A 20,884-nucleotide genomic window follows, 5' to 3' on the forward strand; every position below is an offset into this window, starting at 1 on the left:
ATCTAACTCATCCTGGCCTAGCTGGCTAAATAGGTGTAATTGGTGCCGCAGATTAGCTGTTCGATGAGGGGTTGACCATGGGGCAACAGATACGGCTTCATCCCACTATTGGCTGTTAGGCTGGCTGGGCTGGCTGGCTGGCTAGGCCTTGGATACCATGGGGTTAGATAGAGGGCGCCTTATTGACATTGGCCATAGTCCAGATGCCCTCCAACCACTCTTGATATTTGGGCTCGTTATAGATGCCTCACAGGCCTTAAAATAACACTCTAAGAATGCCCTTTTGCCAGTTATAGTTGAATCTGTAACCCAGTCATCTAGATGTCCAACCTCTGTGCGATAGGCCTGCTTTAATGGGCTAAAGACAGCCACATCTAGAGGCTGGAGGACGGCAGAGGAGTGCGGCGGCAGATATAATAGATATACCTTGTTCTAGAAGCATCCCCACATAAAGTCTGTAGATAGTATAGACCATGTCGGCATTGTCCAGCACGTCCCTCTTCACTCTGGACGTTAACTACATCATCATCATCATCATCATCATCATCATCATCATCCATGGACCACCAATCGCACCGACAGGCAAAGACTTCATATACTCAGCCCTTGGGGTGAACTCCTCTTTGCATTGCTACCCGGAACTCGCCGATGTTCTCAATGTAGATGGGTCTATGAGATCCGCTTTCGGTTATGGTTCCTGTGACTGACGACGATGACGGCGAGACCAGATGCACCGAGACTTTGGCTCGTTCATTTGAGCCTAGTTTAATGTACGTATTAAAGAAACCAACCATGTCAGACTTGGTGAGGGTCGGTACTTCTTTCTCTTAGTTATGAGAGATACTAAGGACTTACTCTTTCTACCTTAATATTCTTCTGAAGAAAAGATAGTATAAGGGATCTACTTTAATAAATAGATAGAATAAGCTACTAAAGAGTTTATATAACTCTTCATATTCATGCGTCGAATGACACCTGGAATACCAATAACAAAAGCGGCTAAAAAGAAGTAGGTCTTGATAAGTTGTATGGTCATTGGTTTACCATTGGACTTGAGGAATCTTTCTTTGAGATGAGTTTTAGGCCCAGTGGGTTTTTGTTTTGCGGTCGTATTGGCCACATTCGTTGATTAGCCTCTTCGACTTACGAGGATCCGGTGTAAAAGCCAAGGGGCAAGGCACGAGAGGAGGCTCGGCCACACCAAACCAAATAATCAGGCTTTCAATTCATAGCTATCCATCTGGGTGCAAGAGTAGTTCAATTATAGTTGCTACTATGTGAGCTGCAGCGATCGGTTTCTCACATCACGATGTTTAGTATCAAGACTTACACGTGACATATCACATGATTAGAAAAGTATGAAAGGGCATATTTCCGTCGCGGTACGCTCTTGGACTAGCCTGAATCGCGATGCCATCACTATTGTTTCCACAACAATCAGCGAGGCCCCGATCTTTGCCGGTGGCATACTCTTCATTCCCCGGAAATGAGCTCATTCCGGGCGCGATCTCGGTCTGAAGCAGGGTGGTTTCTCGCCGGCCTCGGCTCCTCATTTCCCGACCTGGGAACTGACGAGGGCAACCTCTCAGAGCTCCGGTTCTGTGATACGGACCTGAAGCCGGGATGTAAGGTCTTTCATGTTCCCAAACCGGACAGTTCACAGAGCACTGAGGTGCTCCTGGCACCTGATGTCCTCAACTACGCCGAAATTGAGGGAGACCTGAAAGAGCAAGTCCTTGTCTTTAAGTATAAGGGCAAGTTCCATGCTGTCGATCATGTAAGTAGAGGGTAAACATAAAGGTCTGCTAGCGATGTTGGGTTTTTGTGGCTGACTGAATGATGGCCAGAAATGTCCGCACTCGTCATATCCCCTGTCGCATGGCACTCCATTTGACATTGAGGATTTTGGCATCGTCTTGAGCGCAGGCTTGACATGCCCAAAGCATGGATGGTCGTTTGACCTGTTTTCGGGAATGGCGGACAGAGCTAGGTACAAACTGGGTGTGTGGGAAGTCCAGTTGCGTGAAATTGCAGAGACGAAGATGTCCGTCCCATTGGGAGAATCCCAAGCTGTGACGGAAAGCTTAGACAAAGAAGTATGGGTGAGGAGAAAGCAAAGGATAGGTTAGGAAATCCGATAGACGAAGAAAGCAATGCAAAACAACTGGCTGTGCCATGAATGACATTTACGTCTGTCAAGGGGGATATGACAACAATTATTGCCAGCAAATAATTATGTGATTAACGCTCTGCTTCAGACGAGGTCCAGGCGTAACTGGTGGCACAGTTCCCATTGCCTATCACTCTGAGTTGCCAAGCTCAACGCAATAAATGTCAAGCTCGGATTGACAGGCTGTCTGAAAGAATAGCTACACAGGATACTCTGGGGTTTCGGGCGTCGGCTGTACCGAATTCTAAAGTCAAGGCTCACGGAACTGTATTCAGGCAATGCCGAACTTTGTTTTCAGGCACTACTACTATGAGAAACACCCATATCGAGGAGGCCGCATAACGACCCCCTCCATCTGAGCCCTGCTGGTGGCAATAGGCAAGGGGACAGGCTCCTGAATGCAATGCGCAGTGGAACTTCTCGAATCTAGCGGTAGAATCAAGCGGCAAAATGTTAGCTGCTAAATAGGGCTGAAATGTTCTGATGGTAATGGCCCGGGGAGTAGAACCTTGTACAGGACAAGGATGCTTCAGACGGGACGACGATGCAGCGAATCTCAAGCTTGACGGAACTCGCACTCTCTTGCCATTACTTAACCCTCAACGTTTTGTTGGGGTAAAACTTGCCGGCAGTGAGCTGACGGCCATGCCGGCCCTCTGACACGCTAGCAGCATTGTCGACGATCAGAGTCGATGATACTCCGTCGATTGCTAACTCTCGTCTCGGATACGGTGCCAAGACACGCGTCGACTTTCCGGTAAGTCTATGGAACCCGTTTCGTCCTTCCGTATGTTTCGATCGGGTGTCTGAGAACAGAGGGACGGGCCATTTCCTGGGGAAGTTTTAACGAGCCTAATTTTGGTTATGACCTGGGTGGTACGATGCTCGTTTCAGACCAACTGCAGTTCCACCCCCCACGCCGGAAACATGCTGGCGGACGGGAACGAGGCAAATATTGCGTCAATAATTGCTTTTTCCGCATGCATCATCCGTTTCCATGGCTCTTTCTCCTCGTTCTCGTGCCTGGCAGGCATTGAGTTGCCGGCCAATAGCCTCCTCGTGCAACGGGATCATGTACGCCGCCATCTGGGTTGGTCATCGTATCTCGTGATATTATTGCAAAGTATGTATAGATATATAAAGTACAGATTTTTATGACGACGACCTGCTCGCTGGGTATTCAAAAGAAAGGAAAGTGTTCTGATAGGTCAGACGAGCGACAGGCGTTACCTGTCGTCTCTTATTTTGATTGGGACGCGCCAAGAGCTATGGGTCGGACGGCCCATCATCCGATCGTCTGTCGGATGCATCGAGGGTCTATCCCGGTTCCAACGAGAAAGTCGCCGTGTCGTCTCGGTAATGACCGTGTGCTCTGCGCGTTTACCCGTGCCCCGTTATTTTCCAATATTACCTCCCGGCCGGCACAGAGGACGCTAATACCCTCTGGCGTACCCCATCTCTGGGGAGAAACGCCCATCCGGCCCCCTCTCCGCTCTCGGCAGACCACCGGGCTGTGGTTGATAAGAGGCGCCCGAACTGTAGGGACCAGGCGGCGGCTGATAGGAGGGACCCGAGTTATAGGGCTGGTATCCGATGTTGATGGACTCTCGGTAAGAGCCCTGGTCGTAGCCCGAGACGGGGTACGGTGCCGCTGTGGAACCTGGCCGACGTGGTGGTGGTGATCCGCTAAGCCTCAAGGGCGCGGGCATGGCAACCTCGTGGATGGACTTCTCGTCGTAAAAGCTCTCGGTATTGGCGTCGCGTGTGATGGCGTAGCCGGTGTAGCTGCTGTTGAAGTTGGAGACAGGTGGTGCCGGAAACACCGGGATAGTGGCCACCGTGTCCGCCGTGGGCGGCCGGCTGGGCCGCGCGGGCATCCTGTTCCTGTCCGCAGTGTACTGCGCCATCATCTGTTCCTCCATCTCCCTCGTCGTGCGGTTCGCGATCTGAGTCTGCCTGTAGGACGCGACGATGGCCTTCTCCCATTCGCGCGTGCTGCGCGCGGGTTGGCCGTCGGTGGCAGCGGCTGCCGGCCCGCTCTGGAAGAAGGCGTTGCCGCCGCCTCCGGGGTTCTGGCTCATGTTCGTAGCGACGGCGTTCACCTTCTTGTTCCTCTTCTGGCGCTTAAGGAAAAAGATTACGGCTCCGATGATGAGCGCGATTACAGCTGCAAGTCAAATCAGACGGCTGGGCCTTCAGAGGAGGAGGGGAGAAGGCTTACCAATGACGCCGAAGGCGATCCCGATGGCGAAACTGCGGTCCGGACCCGCCGACGCTGGAGCCGGTGTGGCGGAGATCGGCGTGTTCGTCGCCTCCGTTTGTGAGTTGGGCGGCATAAGGCTAGATTGAGGGGTTCCGGACGCGGCATTCCCGACGGCGGGGGGAGGTTGGTTCACTCCGGGGGTTTCGGTGGGCATTGTCATTGTTGGCGGTGCAGAAGGCGACGGAGATGAAGACAAAGAAGCCTGGCTGGCAGGAGGAGCTTGGCTGGCAGGGGGAGCTTGGCTGGCAGGAGGAGCTTGATTGGCGGGAGGAGCTTGACTGGCGGGAGGAGCTTGGCTTGATGGCGTCGCCGCAGGCGGCGGTTGAGCCTGTCGTGTGGACGTTACTCGAGGAGGTTGCGCGGGTGGCGTCGGCTGAGGAGCTCCCGGTACGAGCGTGATGAAGCCTCTTGCGGGAGGAAGGGCATCGCGGTTCGTTTGGCGTGATGAGATCGGGAGGGCCGGCGATCCTGGCTCCGATCCTTCAGCTGCGGGCGGTGGAAGAGTATCCTCTTGTTCCGAGTCGCTTGAGTCTGCTCCTTTGCCAGGTGCTGCGTCGGAATCGCTTTCTGAAGATGCGCTGGACTGTTCGTCGGAATCTGACTCGCTTTCGGCTTCGGCTTTTTCTTCTTCTTTTTCTTCTACATCCTCCTCCTCCTCTTTCTCTCCCTCCTCCTCGTCTTCTTCTTCTTCTTCTTCACCAGCCTCCTGTTCACCGTCTGCTTCCTCACCCTCTTCCTCGGATGATGTTGCTGGTTCTTGTCTGCGGGCCAAGTTGTGGCGTGGTCTACCAGGAAATTTGAGCCCTGCTCTTCTCCTCCGTTGCCTATCATTATGGATGTCAGCACACTCGACCGATGTTTGCCTGCCGTTGTTAGTGTTTACACACCTCAACGTTGACCAAGTTGTGGTGGCCTCCATTGTGACTCTGCTGCTTCCCGTGCTCCACTCTGATAACTTGGGGGTAAACTTCGAAATAAAAAGGGGAATGTCGGCCAGCGAGTGGAAAATGAGCAGCTCAGCTGTGTGTCTAGAAGGAAACGACCAAGAGTGAAGAGAAAAGAAACAAAAGGACGCAAGCGCCCACACGGAAAGAAACGAATTGGATCGCGCGCCGATTTCTCGACGGGAAGCGGAGCAGGAGAAGAAGAGAAGCAGCAGCGTTGCGGTGATGGTAGGCGCTCCATGATAGTTATCAATCATATCGCGTCGTTCGTCTGGCCCAACACAGACAGGTTGTGAGTCGACCCATGTCCAGGGAGGCCTGCCACATCAAACACCCCTCGAGGGTACATGAGCAGGGGTGGTGGCTATTGGAGTGTATGTTTGCTGCGACATGTGCTTGCAGACGACTTGGAACCTTCGCAAACAGGAGAACAGTCTCTTCCTCGTGCGACAAGTGCACACGAAGAGGTATATGGGATGATGCTGGCTCAAGGACATGAGAAAGTATACCGGCACAGTTGCAACCAGCGCGCGCCAGAGTCATGGGCGGCGTCATCCTCCAATGGCCAGCCGTTCACCAACTTCAAGGTACCGGAAAACTCGGCCTGCGTCGGAGCCATGGGGGCCAAAAGAGGTGCAAGGAGGATGAGAGAAGAAAGCCCAGCCCGGCGCACCCATCCGGAGTGTTTCAGACGGACCCCGGCCGCTGTCACTCTGATCGAATCGCAGTGCCGCGCCAAACCCCTCGACTGTGTTTGATGCGTTTCTTGGCTGCTTCGCCCGGAGGAGGCGTCCCCGCCGGTCTGCCGGTCTCTGAAACTTGCCAAATGCGACGTGCAGTCACAAGCCCTCGACTCTGCTCTTGATCAGCGGGTGAGAGGGAGGGTGAGAGGCCTGGGACGAGGCACGACAGCGTCCTGGCTTCCGTCATTTCGCCTCTGAGAGAACTCCACACCGGCGCGTCGAGGCCGGAGATGATTAGTGTGCACTGGAAACGGGGTAAACGGGGGCAAAGACTCGCGTGGGCGGGTTTAGGGGGGACCCCTTGTCGGAGAAGGGAAACATTTTTTCGGTCTCTGTTTAATTGAGGTGCCGACCGATGTCTTATCCTGGTTTCATTTCCGGGCTCGCAATAATCTTGACTCTGGAAATGCTCAGCGGCAGAGGCGAGGTCGATTTTGGTCCGAATAGTTCGGTACCACGCATCAAGACGGCATGAGGGCGCATGAAAGCAACCAAGAGCATGACTACGTGCCTTGGCGGCGTTGGCTGGGCTGGAGATCAACTGCATCATCGTCGCCACTTGCATTGCAAAGCGGCTCGACCAAGGTCAAGTCATGATCATCACAGGGGAATTCATGGCTCGCCCTTTCTTGGGATCCATCCTTGGGAACCGATCACGTCAACTCTTGCCGAAGCAACGATCTGGCCAGCAAATAGATGAGTAGCTGGGCCGTCGACCGACCGAAGCTGCGGCCCTACGAACCTCGTGTTGCTGGGTGGCCTGTCTTGTCTGTGTCGTATCTGGGGTATCCTTTGCTCCATCGCCGCCCACCACGGGGTAGACTGTGAAACTGGAAGCGCAGGGGCGTCTCGCGCCTGTGCAGGAGGGAACATTTGAACAAGAGTCTATTAATATTCTCGGGTTCTTTTCTTTTATCTCCTTGGCCTCCGTCAGCGCGGCTTACCTTATGCGCAGTTTTTGCAACCCGGCTCGACTTGACCTTTCGCCTGCAACGTCCTCCACATGTTCACAACTCATGCTACCCTGGGCTTCACTGCACTTCACTGGACAGAAGACTGTATGAACTCGATGCGCACACACCGTTAACCATTGGCAGTCTATGGCGTGGCCGTGTGTACAGTTTTTTCCGGATTGGAAGGGGGGGCGGGGCATGTGATTTGAGACAAAAAGTTGCTCTCAAGGGACAGATGAACAATCGCTAACGGGCCTCATCTCGTATTGCAGGCTAAGATCGCCGCCATGTCTCGTTGCCGTCTGGAAAGCAAGGCATTCGTTCCCTCTTTGTGGCGTCTGTGCAGTACGGCGTCCGTAAAGCCACATCCGACATGACTCGAGACGTCTGAGAAACTATTTCCTAGCCGTCTCGTCACCCTGTGGATAGATTCCCAAGACCACTCACATTCCACTGTACTTTGCAGAAACTCGAGCTCGTCACGCCTGCTCATTGCACCAAACTGTCTTTCATTCAGGAAGTAATCGCTGAAGTATAGATTGAATAGGCCCGTCTCTGTAAGGAGGCTGGCTTTTCATTCACGACGCCTTCAGCATTTGTCGCCCTTCACGGGGACCGATACATATTTAATGCGGAGAATCTGCGTCTCGGCGCTCATCGTGGCTTTGCCCGGGCGTTGGATACCCTCAAAATACTCCAATGTAGTTTCGAATGCGGTCCATGAGTGACTAAGTTGAAACCAAAGAGATGCGCATCACTCGTAGGAGAAGGAATAATTCGAAACAAAGTAGGTACGGAGCCGGTCCCGGAACGCGCGCCGAGGACTCCGAGCTCATGGATCTCATTATGTCTTGGTAGCCAGCTGGTTTGGAAAAACATTTATCGCCTTGGCCAATTTACAATCCTAGCAGTGAGGTAGCATCTCATGTCTCAAGTTCCAAAAGCGGCAGAAGGTTACACGAGATAAGAAGCTTAATAGCATATTAGAGACAATTTCGGCAGTGGCTGAAGACAAAGGTGGAGGTCGTCATAATAGCCTCCTCAGACACAATCCGTAATAGTGTCTTAAACTTATTCTTGGAAAGCTTCAATTGACTCTTAGTTGGCCCCATGGCAGTGAGGGAGGAAGAGTAGGGGGTGTCAATATCATGATATGTCAGCGGAACACCATGTATTAGCTCAAGAGCTCAACAGCAGCGCGGAGAAACGTTTCCTGGAGATTCGCCAATCATCATCAATTAAAAACCGGATTTTGCAAACCAGACATCGTTTCTATCATGCCGACGTCGACAAGCCCCCGTCCAATGTAGTAGCTCTCGACAGTGTATTGATATCGGAACCAAATCTGCTTTGCTTTCAGATTCCTTGTGCAACCCCCTTTAAGCGTTCATCAGGCAAGACGAAAACCGTGAATAGTACATGCGGGCTCAGATAGGCTATAGTTCTTTCCATCGAATCTTATGTATACGGGTCTAGCATCGATAGTCCAGGTGGCAAACCAGTCTTCTTGGGTTGAACATTAAGAAGGAAAATGCATCAATCCACTTGATCTTCTAGTCGCTAATACTTTTGAGTCTTGCCTCGCGCAAGCGTGGGGGCAAAGAAAGCCCACGAACGTTTACGCCGATAGGTCACCGCGGCAAATACCAGCAGCTCCAAAATCGCAAGATGCGCCCCTCTTGACTCTAACATTAGAGAAGACAATCCAGTGCCCTCAGTTGTGGAAATCAGTCGGTACAACGACCACACTCATCAATATTTCAGTCATATTAGCTGATCCCTTTCCTGAACCACAAGCTCATAGCGACCCGCAACCAATAGCAAAGAGCCGTTTCGCAATCAGGACCCGGCGGCCCTCAGGGTTCTCAAGGGCCCTCTCACCGTTGGCCCTTCTTCCATGTCGCGAGAAACCCTTTTTCCTGATCTAGCGAGGCGTTCCTTGGTGTCCGGGCCCGTCTGGAGCTCACCTTGGCCAATCAAACGGCGGCCGATGGTGATGACAGCCCCGGTCTTCAGCCAGCCAATCCCGTGTTGTATCGCCGGGGGCATCGTCAGAACCCGGATGGCCCGTCGTGCGACATCACCGCCCATGAGATGCTGCAAAGGCTGGGGTATTGCCAGCTTTCCTGAACACCTTGATGGCGTTGTGTTAGACACGAAGGCTGCCTGGTGTAGACATTGTATAAATACGCAATTCCGGCGAGATTGGAGTGACACGATCTTGCCCTTATACTATCAAGCCTCAGTTTGGAAGTGAATTGTTACCCGAGTCGAGAGCAAGATGGGCAGGAAACTTACAGGATCTGTGGTCAAAGTCAAGTCGGGCGGTATCGCTGTCCCGACTACCACGAACCCCAAATCACACGATGAAGCCCCCCAACTTGTCCGCAGTGACTCTGGCGTTGACGTCACAAAGCCTGATCAAACCAAGTCGCTTCCTGTAACCCTCCTTTCTGGGTTCCTGGTAAGTTGACACATTGTGGTTGATATGAAAAGAGTTGTTAGGCTGACTGATGATTCGACATAGGGAAGTGGGAAGACGACACTGTTGCAGCATATACTCAAAAGCGACCACGGTCTTAGGATAGCTGTTATTGTTAACGACATCGGAGCGTAAGATGATCCTCCAATAACCTCGGAGTATGGCCAATGCTAATGTCCGAGTTTCTTCCAGTGTCAACGTGGACGCGTCCCTCATCAAGAAGAGCCACCGACTCACAAAGACGGAGGAGAAGGTCATCGCTCTGCAAAATGGCTGCATCTGCTGCACACTCCGCGGTGATTTGTTGGAGGAGCTGGTCAACCTGTCCGAGCTTCACGAGTTTGACTATGTCATAATCGAGAGCAGTGGTATCAGCGAGCCCGAACAGGTCGCAGAGACCTTCGACGCCAGGCTGGCCGAGCAGATGGCCGCCTTGGGCGAGGGTCCCGATGGTCTCGACGAGGACACGATGAAGTTGCTCAAGAGATTGTGGGTTTCAAGTGTCGACAACACTGTGTTCAAGGGGCCTTGCTAACGGTCTTCTTCTACCAGAGCCGACGCTGGCGGTGTTGACAAGTTCGCCCGCCTCGATACCACTGTCACTGTTATTGACGCCTTCACAATCTTTAACGACTTCCACACAAGCGACCTCCTGTCCTCGCGGCGAGACGACGTCGTACCGGAAGATGAGCGGACGGTTTCGGACCTGATGGTCGACCAGATCGAGTTTGCGGACGTCATTGTCCTGAACAAGGTTGATATGGTAGGCGACGCCACCTCCAACGTGCACAACGTCAACGTACTAACTTGAAGCGGGTCTCGAATGCTGACCGCGCTCGTGTCCTCGACCTTATCAAGAAGCTCAACCCGCGGGCCAAGGTTCTCGAGGCCAATTACAGTAAGATCGACGTGAAGGAGATTGTAAACACCAACAGTTTTGACCTCAAGGTCGCCCAGTCCGGTGTTGGTTGGCTGCAGGACCTTCACGCCATGACAGTGCGCGAGGCGAGTTTGCCCATCTTGCGTTTCCGCTTGGGAAAGCAATTGACTGACTGACAATCCGGTTTTCAGGTTAACGGTCGCAAGGCCATTACTCCCAAGCCCGAGACCGAGGAATACAACGTCCGCAACTTTGTCTACACAAGAACAAGACCTTTTCACCCCCGTCGCCTATGGTCTCTTTTGTACGACAAGTTCATTCTCCAAATGGAGGCACCCGAAGATGATGAGGATGCCATGGACGAGGACGAGGACGAGGCCGACAGCTCCGAAAAGGAGGAGGAAGATTGGGAAGACGACGAAGAAGAGGAAGAGGACGACGATGCCGACGAGGACGATGACATGGAAGAAGATCCCCTCGAGCCCCCAGCGAATGACGTTATCCTCGCCAACAAGACCGCCCACCCCCTCTTCAACCGCCTCTTCCGCTCCAAAGGCGAATTCTTTCTCGCGACGCGGCCGCACCGGGCAGGCGATTGGTCCCAGGCCGGCGCGATGCTGACCATGACCGGTGGCCGCCCCTGGTTCTGCACGCTGCCGCCCGAGGACTACCTCACGGGAGACCCGGAGGTCGACGCGCTCGTCACGCACGACATAAAGAAGGGCGGCGAGTGGGGCGACCGCCGGCAGGAGCTCGTCTTCATCGGCGAGAGCCTTGACATCAAGGGCCTGGAGGCCGCGCTAGATGCCTGTCTGCTCGACGAGGCGGAGTGGGCAAGGTGGCAGAAAGTGATGCGGAACAAGCGGTGGGACGACGAGAAGAAAAGGGACAAGCTGCAGGACATATTTGACGACGGGTTCCCGGACTGGGAGGAGGATGGCGGGGATCACGAGGGCCATGACCACGCGTGAAGAAAGATCCGGCAGTGAAAAGACGTAGACAAAAGGGCCTTAAGCGTCACAGTTCCAAAGATTTCGATGATTAGGACTCGGATCTGTTGGGCATCCATTATGAAATCATGACAAATATCATCAGATTATAGCGTGTTCCACCTCAGATGCATGTACGTTCTCGGCCACCTCGAGTACGGTTACCAGCCTGCCTTGTTCTGCATGATGTGGCATTCTTGCGGATCAATCACAAATCAGAAGATCACATCGAGGGACAGGCACTGGCATTGTTTCAGATGGTCATCCTCAGGGTGGGAAGAGGCATGGAGAAACTGCTCGAATATCTACGGGGGAGTTCGCCTGGGCTAGAGGGCGTAGAAATACGTGCCACACAGGGTGACTTGGCCCGATTTGGGCCGGAATAGTGAGATACCACGGTACCGGCGGAATCTCGCGAAGCTGCATAATGCCATGAAGGCATTGCCACGCATTGGTATGAAAGATATTTTATATTTCAATCAGGACGTCTCTAAAAGGGGGATCGTCCAATATCGAATAGCATTTACATCCAGTGTCTCAAGTCATATATGTACAAGAATAGAGTTAGACTCGCAGGCCTCCAAGTGGTGGTGTGCTCGCCCGGTTTTGACAAAATGCTCCTAAATGTCGTCCACTTCCACTATCATCGCGGCTTCGGGGGAACAAAAACAGGGGGCGTTTAGAAGGTAGCACGGGTGTTGCGGCGGCGCATGGAGCGGGCATGACGGCGGGCGGCAGCGGCCTCGCAGCCCTCATCGTTGGAGGCGTCGGGAGTAGTGCCGTTGGAGGGAGCCGGAGCAACGGGGCTGGTCGGGGTGGTGGCGCCGGCGTCGCCAGTACAGTCGCCGTCCGAGGGCTGGCCGGCGAGGTTGCCGGTGTGGTCGACGCACTTGTTGGGCCAGGTTGCGGGTCCGGCGGGAGTGTAGCTCGTGGGAACAGGGTAGTACAGGTTAATCATAATGCCGGGCTCCTCGCCGGTGTAAGCGCCGGGGAACTTGACGGTGGGCGCAGGGGTGCCGGAGGCGGCGCCGGTGACGGAGATCTGGGCGCAGGAAATGTAGAACTGAGCACCACCCTTGGAGCCGGCGGCGTGAAGGGCGGTGTGCTCGGCGCGGAGGAGGTACTCGCCAGTGGGAACCTCCTTGGGGAGGGTGAAGGTGAAGTTGCGGAGGCCGTTGGAGGCCCACTGGAGACCGGCGGAGGTGATGTCCGAGGTGGTCAGCTCGTACACCTTGAACCAGTCGCCGTCTTGAAGATTTAGATTAGCTATACGTTTCACTAAACGGTAGAGATGAGAATAAACCTACCGCCCTTGTAGGACGCGACGCCGGAGGGGGCCTTGGACATGTAGACTGCGAGGGGGCCAGGGTGGCTGATGTCGCTCTCAGCAGTGAAGCCGAGCTCATCGCCAGCCTTGACGGCCTTGGTCTTGGTCTTAGCCAGGACACTGGCGTCGTTGCCGCCAATGTTGCAGACCAACCCGTCCGAGGTGACGTCCGTGACGGGGGAGTTGGAGTTCTTGGCCTCGCGGACGTACTCGTAGCGCGCCGTCTCCTCTCCGTTGACGATGAGGGCAGGGAAGACGTAGTGAGCCATGGCCTGGGGCACGATGGCCGCGGCGGCGAGGAAAGCAACAGAGCGCATCCTGGCGGTTTGCAGCGGTGGTGAAGACCGGTATTTTCGTGTGCGGAAGGATTGGACGGGAAGAAAACGAAGTGTTTGATTTTCCACCAGGGAATGAACGAATGCGAATTTTCGGATAAGAAACGAATGTGGTTTATACAACGACGAAAAACACTGGTGATGGTTGAGGACGAGGTGGGAAGAGACAATACAATCATGCCAAGAGGCGGGAGAAGGTCGTCTTATATCTTAATCTACGAACACACCACCGCCCTCCCCCCCCTGGATGCCTGAAGCCACCAGCTATCTGCCGTCATCCAACGTTCCCGATGAGATTTCTCAACCCCACATCCTCATCGTCGGTTTTGGTCTGGGCCTTGCCGGCGCGAAAAGGGGACACGGGTGATGATAGGACCGTGAGCAAGGGTTGTTGAGGTCGACGAAGCAGGCCTCGTCCGACGGGGGTGAGGTGGCACGCCACGATGAGAAAGGCCAGCCAGAGGAAAATCTACAGACGGCGAAATTGGCCAACGGTCTTTTGGGAACATCGAGATGCAGGCATGCTGAATCCATTCTCCACCAACGGTGGCGTTTGCCGCCGGGGATTCCCTCCTTATAATAGGGTTGACTGGAGACGAAGTGTCCACGAAGTGGCCACAGTTAAAGTGTGCTGACGACATCGGCCCCCTGGAGGACCATCGGTGGTCGAGGGCTGATTCTCAATGAGATACAGTCGCGAAGCTAAGCTCATGCGCCGATTCTTAGTGTTCGTGGTCCTGTTCATCTAAACATCCCACCTTGTTTGCAGCTGCACACCCTGCAAGGGAGAGACTGGAGCCTACAAAGACATGGGTTAACCAACGCTTCTTGTACAGAATAGATTGCCTGGCATCCATTAGACTCGCCTTATTCGACCTATAGGCGCCAACGGGTTCCTGTTCCTGCATGGCTTGGCCGTTGCTGCTGTCAATTTCGGGCGACATTCCACGTTTGCTCGTCAATCCCAGGCAGCCCATGGTCAATTGTCGGTGGTTGATCACATGCTTTGATGAGTATTGAATGGCTCCGTGTTCGGATCCGCAGTATATTTGTTGTAGCTCCACGGATCCGGAAACTGAGCCAATAATCAACCTACCCAAGGTCATAGTAGACCCGTCTCCCCGGGGCCAAACCCGTCCAACTTCCGTCTTTCCACGAGGGATCCCTCAAGAAAACTTTGCCGCCGTGAGCTTTGTTCTTACGTAGTATTTCTGATCGACGCACCCGTTGTGGGATTCACCTGAAACGGAGGCCCCAGAGGGCACCGAGGAGAGGCGGGAAGACCCTGCTGCAGATCACTTTACCCGGGACGGAATGCCCACCCAGTGGGAAAAGGATACCCGCTCGCACCACGGCGCTTCGGTACCGTCTTCGGAATGTGCCAGGGTCGGGCCAGTAGGCACCGATGCTCAGCATATGCAGCCGAGAGTCTATGAAGGGAATCGCGGCCCGACGTACAGATATTCCGTTTTTCTCTCTACCCTGCTGTGGAGTGGTGACCTAGACGAGCATCGGGTCTCGTTGTCATCGATGGGGCAAATACCTCCTTGCCAAGGCGACTTGATGCTTCGCAAAACGGGGTGAACATAACCTGTCAATGTCAAGTCTGCTCTCCCGAAATATAGCAACAGGCCTCACCAAGGGATTCGCTAGTCCAGATGAGTGCCATTCCATTCCATGCGGTACGAGTTGCTTGCCTCTGTCGCCTCCAAGCTTGCGAGTCAGGTCTGGGCCACCCGGAACAACTTCTTCTGCCAGTGGTGGAAGAGCATGAGAGGTGCCGATGGGGCGTCCGAGAATAGCGATGTCGACCCCATCATGATCGAACCTATCATTGGCAAGCTCTCTACGGCTGATCCGATGGGGGAGATAGTTGTGCGCCGCCTCTCGGCTGGCTAGCTGCAAGTGTCTCAGCTTCATTGACAGCGACGATGCTATTCTCATATTTATTCTCATCCCCTATTGCGCAACTCACTTTTTGCGGAAAGTGAGACTCCTAAATCAACAAAAGATTACATTTAGGTATGTATCATGAAGCATAAGAGAGGGCCTCCTCTCACAGTCATCCTAGGCGAGAAACTCTCTAATAGACTCATAACAATCCTGGACTAAGAAACCTCAACAGGCGAAAGGACTTCAGCTGGTGATTCCAATCTGCTTGACTCTCCGGCGGACACGGCGGTGCGGCACGTGGGGCTATTAGGCCGCCGGATCGCTCTCGCGCTCTTCCGTCAGCCAAGAGAGTACGATCTGTGGGTGGTGTCTTCGCCTGTCGTGACCTGGCTCGACTTCCCTCGTATCGACCTGTCATACCGACAAATGTTGCGTGCGGCGAAGTGTTTTGAGTCCAAGTGACCACGTCCAACGGGACTTTTTGCTGAATTGGGTATCCAAAGAAACTTGTGAAGAGCGGTTTGCCTACAGCTCAACTGATCCATGATGCTTTTCAATTCGCTCTCTCGAATGTAGCGGCCCATCGTTCCCTAATCAGTCGATAGGAGGGGACTGGCTGTCTTGCCAAATTTCCTGCGGGCTCATTAATAGCCAAGCTATCGTTCCGCCAATACGCCAGTTCAGATATGTCAACCATATGGCAATTGACGATTGTTGTGTACTCTTTCGGTCGTTCGGAAAACTCTCGAGGACTCTGGAACTTGAATCCGCAGACGAAACTTCCACAATACGTCTATTTGTTTAAATGTCAATAAATCAGCCGCCAATATTTGTGCCTTGAAAGTCATGAGAGAAACCGCAGTTATAACTACGATACTGTCGCGCTCCTATCACTCAAGACACCCAAACCTGCGGTCAGGACTGTTATATTTTCGTTCATACTGGCAAGTCTGGTAGTACATACACTAGGTAATGTCTCTTATCGACCTACACATTACCCTATAAAATTTACGCCTGGCCGTATTATCCCCTGATGTCTGGTGTGTTCCATAATCAATTTTTAAGAGAATTGTAGCGTTCACCTTATCACGCTATGTCTGGCCTTGGTAAGCTTAAAGTCAGTTTCCTGTCAGATATGCCGGCGTCTGATTTCTATCACGGGTGAGCTGACTCTCTATTACTGGATACTAAAACCACAAGACGTGCTACCTTATCACACTGACAATATAAGTAGTTACTGGTAATAGGTCTCCTTGAGTATCTGAGTGTTCCCTACTAATGGGAGATTTATTAATGCTTGAAATGTCTCTTGGCTGAGTGCCTATGAGTCTAGCCGTAAATAACACTCTGTTGTGACCTATAGGTCCTATATAATAAGGCGTTAGTTACTGCTCTGCCACTAACGGCGTCGTTTTTAGTATGACACACTCTAAATCCTTTTCTTAGCGAGTTTAAGGTCCATGTAGCCCGTCTACAGCCGTAAGCTCCAGCTGTTTCAACACCATCCGAAGCGACAGACTCAGTTGACACAATCAAGAATACGCGCTATACGGCTGCTGAAACCCCACTAGATGTGAGAACCACTTAGACAATACACTATTACGAGTAGAAAGTGTGTCAGATGCAACCTCCAAACGATAATCTGTCAGACCCGTCCATCCACTAGATCAGACTACAGAGGCGCGGCGCCTGTGATTCGGCAACCAACGCGGATATGGGCCACCGGAGGCGGCTGGCTTCCTTCGCCCTGGGATCTTGTGCTTGTTCCCGCGCTTTCCCCGCACTTTGCACCCCCACTAGCGTTGGCTTGAGACGGGTCGAGTCGGCCATTGAGCCCTTGTGGTAACATGTACCTAGGTTGATGGTATCTTCGTAGGGATACGCCGTCACGTGGGTAGAACTGATAGCATTGGACTTGGACTTGGATCTGCAGCTGTCATCAGTTACATGTAAAGATTGTTGACGAAAACTATGCTGTAACTCCAACCCTGAGGCGAAGGTTTACAGCTATCTCACAACCCTGCACTAGGTATGCGAAGCTGGCTTCTCCGACCCCGCGACATCAGTTGCGGAGAAGCTGTTGCTAGTGTGACCGGCGGGTCCGGTGTAAAGACAGAGTTCAAGCCACCATCCAGGGCATTTGGCGCCCGCACTTGGCCACGACACCTCGAGCTCTGTGATTTGACCGGGAGGCCGGCTTATATCTTACTCCCCCGCATCGATGTAGCCGGTGGCGCGCTATTTTGGCGGTGATTGGGAGGGACAAGCTAGACCTCGACCTTGGCGATCTGCATTGTCCACCAAACTCTACCTGCCCGGCAGAAAACTGTTGGGAGTTGGGCGGTGGTATGAAAGTCTCGGAAAGTTCTTGCGCATGCCGTCTCCTCCAACTGCCCCCATCTATCTCCGCAGGAACCACTCACAGTGAGTTGTTGCTCCGGTTCTGTCAGGTGATGTCACATCACAGCCTCCGGTGCGGAGGAACCAAATAGTCTTTATGTGCAAAGGGAAGTCGTCGGCTCACAAGGTTCACTTTGTTTATCCCATCTTTAATGCTGATCTCCCATCTCTCGCTGCCCACAGCTCATTATTATCAACAACTGCTCTCGTAGGTTTCAAAACCAAACAGAAACCATGACAGGAGCCTATCCGATAAGCGAGCGGATTGAGCCCGGCTCGGTGAATCTTCCGCCTCGCGCGTATCCCCCCTCAGTCCGCTCGACATCTGTTGATGCGGGGAAAGCCGCGGCAGATGTCATCGACGCCTTCAACGCCGCGTTGAGGTCCAGGAACTACAAGGACCTCGCACAACTGTTCCTCTCCGACGGCTACTGGAGGGACCACCTGGCCCTCTCGTGGGACCTGCGCACCCTGAAAGGTAGAGACAACATCCAAAGCTTTCTCGACCGGGCGTGCCGCCTAAAGGCAGTTGTCATCGACACCTCGACGGCCTACCGGGCACCTCACCTCGCCCCGGTGGACGCCCATGGACAAGTGCAGTGTCTCCAGTTCTTCGTCAAGGCCGACACCGAAGTCGGGCCCGCAGAGGGTGTGGTGCGGCTGACCCAGTCAGGGGACAAATGGGAGATCTTCACCTTCTACACTGTCCTTCGTGGACTGAAGGGCCACGAAGAACCGTTGCGCCACCGGAGGGAGAAGGGAGTCGAGCATGTGCGCCAGCGGGAGAGCAAGAACTGGAAGGACAAGCGGGAAGATAGCATCAACTACGTGGATAGCGAGCCTGCGGTCGTGATCGTCGGTAAGCGCGATCCTCGCGTCGCAAGTAGGATCCGTAACTCACAAATCATCTAGGCGCCGGCCAAGCCGGCCTCACGGTCGCCGCGCGGTTGAAGATGCTCAACATCAACGCGCTCGTGGTCGACAAGAACGGCAGGGTGGGCGACAGCTGGCGCAAGCGGTACTACCAGCTCGTGCTGCACGACCCCGTGTGGTACGATCACCTACCGTACATCAGCTTCCCGGACTTCTGGCCCGTCTTCACGCCCAAGGACAAGATGGCCGACTTCTTCGAGGCCTACGCCAACCTCCTCGAGCTCAACGTGTGGATGTCGACGACGCTCACCGGGTCGACCTGGGACGAGTCAAAGAGGCAGTGGACGGTGACGCTCGACCGGCAGAAGCCCGACGGGACCAAGGAGACGCGGACGCTGCATCCCCGGCACGTCATCCAGGCCACGGGGCATTCCGGCAAGATGTTCTTCCCCGACATCAAAGGGATGTCGGGGTTCAAGGGCGACCGCCTCTGCCACAGCTCCCAGTTTTCTGGCGCGCGGCCGGGGTCCAAGGGCAAGAGGGCCGTCGTCGTCGGGTCCTGCAACTCGGGGCACGACATCGCGCAGGACTTTTACGAGAACGGGTACGACGTGACCATGGTGCAGCGGAGCTCGACGTCCGTCGTGTCGTCCGACTCCATCACGGAAATCGGCCTCAAGGGCGTCTACGACGAGGACTCGCCGCCCGTCGACGACGCCGACCTCTGGCTCTGGAGCATGCCCGCCGAGGTGTTCAAGGCGCTCCAGGTCGGCATCACGGAGCTGCAGAACGCCAACGACGCCGAGCTGCTCCGCGGCCTACAGGAGGCCGGCTTCCGGCTCGACATGGGGCCCAGCCGCGCCGGCTTCTTCGTCAAGTACTTCCAGCGCGGCGGCGGGTACTACATCGACGTCGGCTGCAGCCAGCTCATCATCGACGGCGCCATCAAGATCAAGGGCGGCCAGGAGATCGCCGAGGTGCTGCCCGGCGGCCTGCGGTTCGCCGACGGCTCGGAGCTCGAGGCCGACGAGATCGTCTTCGCGACGGGGTACCAGAACATGCGGACGGAGGCGCGCAACATCTTTGGCGACGCGGTCGCCGACCGGATCGGCGACGTCTGGGGCTGGGACGGGGAGGGCGAGTTCAGGGCCATGTGGCGCGACTCTGGTCACCCGGGCTTCTGGTTCATGGGAGGAAACCTCGCGCTGTGTCGGTATTTTTCCAAGATTCTGGCGTTGCAGATCAAGGCGAGGGAGGAGGGGATCGATCAGGGGGGCAGCTGAGCGGCGGGGGCTGGGATCGGCGTCAGGTATCCAACATTGGTATGGATATTCTGCTTCTCTCATTTCGATCCCCTTCTGCAACGCCCGCTCCGCGGCGAGCACGTGTCTGCGTGGTCGTCGATCTTTTGCGTGCTTGCGGCCAAGGGTTAGAGATAGAGCCGATGAAAGTCCTAGAAGCCGGGGAGAGAGTGGCGTCGACACGCCCCGGTTGCGCAACCACGATCATGCCTACTTCAAAATCGATCACGTTCTTTTGCTGGCGTCGTTCTGTAACTGTTTCTACTTCCTACCAGACCAGCAAAAAAAGAAACTCGCAGTAGTACCATGCTTCCGGGCCAGTTTCACGCTCGTGGTCCGGGGACCGGAGCAACAGACAGGCTTTGCTGATCGACATTCGCGCTGCTCCCGCGTAAAATGCTGTGAATCCGTTTGTTAGTGGGGCTCGAGGCCGATTCACCTCCTGATGTTTCTCTTCCCGACGCAGATCTTCATTCAGACTTTATCGGTATCAACTTGGTGAGCAGCTCAGACGTGTACGCCGTCGCTCGACAGACTTCGTAACACCCTCACGACATGGGCAGCGGTTCTAGTTAGCCGCGGCGGGGTTAAATCGGGTTTAAGCGTGCGGATGAAACCCCATCTCGTGGCATTCAGCTGCGCTCCTGGCCCCCCTCCGCCCCTCCGCCCCTCTGACTATGTGTAAAAATAATGCGGACCAATCGTTGCTGAGCGATGGCCCAGCAGGCCCTCGTCTCTGCTGGGTTACACGGTCTTCTGGCGAGCCAAGAGGAGAAGAGATCCTCGACATGATGGGGACTCACCAGACACCATCGTTTTGCACCGGACAGCCGCTAACCAAGAAGAGATGGCCAGGGCTGCGTCAACAAAGAGCGTTGCTGTTCCTGTCTGAGACCTCGTCGAACCTACACTTCAGGTTCGTCTGTTGGTTGGCACTCGTCTCACGGTGCGGCCACCTCGCAAATTGCTCTCCTTGGCCGCCCTGTTTTCCTCCCCCCCCACCGTCTTGAGGCAGAGTCCGAGAAACATTTCAGCGCTCGGCGGGATGCCTGGACGCGCCGTGCAGACCAGCTGAACCAACGGGCGGCGCAGGATATCCTGGAATGCGCTGACATGACATGCTCTCGAGTCATGAGAACTCATATGGGGAACCAGTCTTCCGATCCTTGAACTTTCTCTCGCTACCCAACATTCCGGCCGGATGGGAATATGAGCCTCTTCTCTCCCCTGCCCCTTCTTTGCCCCACAACGCCCGAGATGGCTACGGTTTGCGCTCAGTTCGAGTGTTGTGTTTTGTGTGCCTGGGTGGCCAAGTCGGCGGGAAAACAGAT

The 20,884-nt window shown here is 54.4% G+C and overlaps 6 protein-coding genes across 6 annotated transcripts; 3 read left to right on the forward strand and 3 right to left on the reverse strand.

Moving 5' to 3' along the window:
* The first annotated feature begins 1,408 nt into the window (after window positions 1-1,408).
* Window positions 1,409-2,184, forward strand: LY79DRAFT_614082 (Rieske domain-containing protein). The gene is made up of 2 exons (XM_060561972.1): window positions 1,409-1,777; window positions 1,848-2,184. The coding sequence occupies exons 1-2, from the start codon at window positions 1,487-1,489 to the stop codon at window positions 2,127-2,129; spliced, it is 573 nt and encodes a 190-aa protein (XP_060410403.1). The 5' UTR covers window positions 1,409-1,486; the 3' UTR covers window positions 2,130-2,184.
* A 1,075-nt stretch (window positions 2,185-3,259) lies between these two features.
* Window positions 3,260-5,572, reverse strand: LY79DRAFT_564777 (uncharacterized protein). The gene is made up of 3 exons (XM_060558690.1): window positions 5,321-5,572; window positions 4,392-5,257; window positions 3,260-4,337 (listed from the first exon to the last, which is right to left on the reverse strand). Exons 1-3 carry the CDS (start codon window positions 5,350-5,352, stop codon window positions 3,604-3,606), a joined length of 1,632 nt encoding a protein of 543 aa, XP_060410404.1. The 5' UTR covers window positions 5,353-5,572; the 3' UTR covers window positions 3,260-3,603.
* Window positions 5,573-9,231: 3,659 nt separating this feature from the next.
* Window positions 9,232-11,545, forward strand: LY79DRAFT_564782 (CobW/HypB/UreG). The gene is made up of 6 exons (XM_060558691.1): window positions 9,232-9,537; window positions 9,601-9,686; window positions 9,748-10,044; window positions 10,108-10,318; window positions 10,372-10,560; window positions 10,627-11,545. Exons 1-6 carry the CDS (start codon window positions 9,355-9,357, stop codon window positions 11,404-11,406), a joined length of 1,746 nt encoding a protein of 581 aa, XP_060410405.1. The 5' UTR covers window positions 9,232-9,354; the 3' UTR covers window positions 11,407-11,545.
* Window positions 11,546-11,942: 397 nt separating this feature from the next.
* Window positions 11,943-13,237, reverse strand: LY79DRAFT_564787 (family 61 glycosyl hydrolase). Its single transcript, XM_060558692.1, has 2 exons — window positions 12,732-13,237; window positions 11,943-12,672 (listed from the first exon to the last, which is right to left on the reverse strand). The coding sequence occupies exons 1-2, from the start codon at window positions 13,066-13,068 to the stop codon at window positions 12,104-12,106; spliced, it is 906 nt and encodes a 301-aa protein (XP_060410406.1). The 5' UTR covers window positions 13,069-13,237; the 3' UTR covers window positions 11,943-12,103.
* Window positions 13,238-13,462: 225 nt separating this feature from the next.
* On the reverse strand, window positions 13,463-15,030 carry LY79DRAFT_694483 (uncharacterized protein; the record flags this gene model as incomplete). Its single annotated transcript, XM_060564796.1, has 3 exons — window positions 13,463-14,178; window positions 14,568-14,677; window positions 14,725-15,030. 3 exons carry the CDS (start codon window positions 15,028-15,030, stop codon window positions 13,809-13,811), a joined length of 786 nt encoding a protein of 261 aa, XP_060410407.1. The 3' UTR covers window positions 13,463-13,808.
* A 2,583-nt stretch (window positions 15,031-17,613) lies between these two features.
* Window positions 17,614-19,535, forward strand: LY79DRAFT_672655 (uncharacterized protein; the record flags this gene model as incomplete). Its single annotated transcript, XM_060564083.1, has 2 exons — window positions 17,614-18,238; window positions 18,292-19,535. The coding sequence occupies 2 exons, from the start codon at window positions 17,614-17,616 to the stop codon at window positions 19,533-19,535; spliced, it is 1,869 nt and encodes a 622-aa protein (XP_060410408.1).
* Window positions 19,536-20,884: the final 1,349 nt, after the last annotated feature.

This window comes from Colletotrichum navitas (genome assembly GCF_030913465.1).
Source record: "Colletotrichum navitas strain CBS 125086 chromosome Unknown LY79scaffold_69, whole genome shotgun sequence".
NCBI classification, from domain to species: Eukaryota; Fungi; Ascomycota; class Sordariomycetes; order Glomerellales; family Glomerellaceae; genus Colletotrichum; species Colletotrichum navitas.